This window comes from Chiloscyllium plagiosum, chromosome 37, assembly GCF_004010195.1.
Source record: "Chiloscyllium plagiosum isolate BGI_BamShark_2017 chromosome 37, ASM401019v2, whole genome shotgun sequence".
NCBI lineage: Eukaryota > Metazoa > Chordata > Chondrichthyes > Orectolobiformes > Hemiscylliidae > Chiloscyllium > Chiloscyllium plagiosum.
Window position 1 is genome coordinate 20,027,286 of NC_057746.1, and position 2,570 is coordinate 20,029,855.

The 2,570-nt window shown below is 51.3% G+C and overlaps 1 protein-coding gene across 4 annotated transcripts in view; it reads left to right on the top strand.

Annotated features, from left to right (window-relative positions):
* c37h6orf136 (chromosome 37 C6orf136 homolog) overlaps positions 1 to 2,247 on the top strand; it is a 25,305-nt gene extending 23,058 nt beyond the window's left edge. For all 4 annotated transcript variants that reach the window (XM_043678029.1, XM_043678032.1, XM_043678033.1 and 1 more), the window contains exon 7: positions 1,372 to 2,247. In XM_043678029.1, coding sequence (XP_043533964.1) covers positions 1,372 to 1,515 — 144 coding nt within the window. In that variant the 3' untranslated portion in view covers positions 1,516 to 2,247. The remainder of the gene's footprint in view (positions 1 to 1,371) is intronic.
* The last annotated feature ends 323 nt before the right edge of the window (positions 2,248 to 2,570 follow it).

Below are 2,570 nucleotides of genomic sequence, written 5' to 3' on the forward strand. Positions count from 1 at the left end.
AGTGGGGTTCTGTCCTGGTGGCGATTGGAGGGGCGGGGTTCACGGGCGGAGGAGCGGGAAGTGGAGGAGATGCAGTGTAGAGCATCGTCGATCATGTTGGAGGGGAAATTGCAGCCTTTGAAGAAGGAGGCCATTTGGGTTGTTCGGTAGTGGAATTGGTCCTCCTGGGAGCAGATGCGGCGGAGGCGAAGGAATTGGGAATATGGGATGGCGTTTTTACAAGGGGCAGGGTGGGAGGAGGTGTAATCTCGGTAGCTGTGGGAGTCGGTCGGTCACTTTAACTCCCCCTTCCACTCCGCCAAGGACATGCAGGTCCTTGGCCTCCTCCATCGCCAGACCCTGACCACACGACGCTTGGAGGAAGAGCGCCTCATCTTCCGCCTAGGAATCCTTCAACCACAAGGGACGAATGCAGATTTCTCAAGCTTCCTCATTTCCCCTCCCCCCACCTTATCTCAGTCTGCCCTCTTGACTACAATCTTCTTCCTGACCTCTCTGCCCCCAACCACTCTCTGGCCTATCACCCTCACCTTCACCTCCTTCCAGCTATCGTATTCCCAGCGCCCCTCCCCCTACCTTTCATCTTAGACTGCTTGGCACACCTTCCTCATTCCTGAAGAAGGGCTTATGCCCGAAACGTCGATTCTCCTGCTCCTTGGATGCTGCCTGACCTGCTGTGCTTTTCCAGCAACACATTTTTCAGCTCTGATCTCCAGCATCTGCAGTCCTCACTTTCTCCTAGATAGTTCTTTGGGGCGACACAGTGGCTGCCTCACCGCAATAGGATCTGGGTTCAGTTCCAAACTCGGGCAACTGTCTATGCGGAGTTTGCACATTTTTGTCTCTGTGAGTTTCCTCTGTGACTGACTAAAGATGTACAGGTTAGGTGACCATTCCAAATCACCCCATAGTGTTCAGGGATTACTTAGTGTGGAAACAGGCCCTTCAGCCCAACAAGTCTTCACCAACCCTCCGAACAGCAACCCACCCAGACCCATTCCCCTAGATCTACCCCTTCAACTAACACTACAGGCAATTTAGCATGGCTAATTCACCTAACCTGCGCGTTTTGGACTGGGTGCTCCAGTTTCCTCCCACAGAGGAAACCCACACAGACACTGGGAGAACGTGCAAACTCCACACAGACAGTTGCCTGAGGCGGGAATTGAACCCGGGTCTCTGGCGCTGTGAGGTAGCAGTGCTAGCCACTGTGCCATCGTGCAGGCGAGGTGGGTTCACCATGAGAAATGTGGGGTTACAGGGACAGGACCAAATGGCCTGCTTCTGTGGACTCTGAATGACTTTGCTAACCATGACGCTGATGTGATCTATTTTCATTGATGTCCGCCCCCACTTTCTCTGTGCCCACAGATGATGCCGACCCAGCCCCCAGTTGCCAAGGTGAAGACGCTGCTTGTTGGGGCCCTGGTTGCCCTCGGACTGGAAGAACACCGACCGGCATTGAACCTGCTACTTGCTCAGTCTGCTGGCAAAGTGGTGGAAAAGCACTGCTGAGAGTGCCATGGCGTTGGGCAGAGTGGGACAGGGTTTTACACCGTCAGGAACAAACATGTGCTAAGCTTGCTGGGCTAGCCCGCTGGCAGTTGCTGCACTTTGTACCCATCCAGGCTGCTTCGGTCATCTCATGTTTTGATGCAATTGGAAAGCCCACCCGCTCGCACCCCTCCCTTTCGCTCCCTATGAACTGCTTTTGCACTGTACATAAAATGGTAGCGAGAATGCAGATCTATGCAATGTTAGGTTGCCTGGAGAGTATGTACTGTCAGGTGAGGAATGTGTAAGATAGTAAGACCATTGTACATTACGCCTTATAATTTTAATTTCCGTCCTAATGGTTGCGAACTCTAATAGAGTAAGGCTTCACTGGGTTGCTTTTCTTTGTTGTTGGGGGCATGCTTCTAGCTGTCCAGATTACCATATCAAAAGTATTAGGTTCGTTCTGTTCCTCAGGCTGTTAGTTTGCCTGGAATGTGTTGAAGAGTCTGCTCATGGTGTTCTCCCCCCCCACCTTTGCAATCACCCAATTTTGCAGATTAAAAAAATTCGATGGGATCCAATGCAGCGCTGGGGCAGAGTGGTACTAGGGTATGGAATGCTGCGTTTCCCCCTTGATTGCTTTTGCTACAGCACCAGCTGCAGGAGTGGGTAAGCTTGCCCCGCTGCATCTGAATTCTGCTCCCTCCTATTCCCCCATCCAACTGCAATCTCAGTACTGTGTGATGCTTTGGATTGGAAAATGAATCCTGTGCAAAGGCAAGTTACTGTACCTGTCAGGAACCCGAGATAAATAGGACACACTAAAGACACTCAGTGATTCGGGTGACATTTGAAGGGAGTGTATTTGACCTGTAAGTTCAGTGGCCTTTTATCTCTCAAAGTTTTTTCCTGTTCCTGGACAGTCTTGAATGTGTGAAGTTGAAGGAGATCGACATCTCTGCCTGTAAATGAGCCCATTTTTGGTTTCTCCAGCTTTCTGATGAATGATTAACAGCCTGAAACAGTGGTTGCCTGTATCTCCCCCTCCCCCTTTGACCGGAGTATTTCCAGAG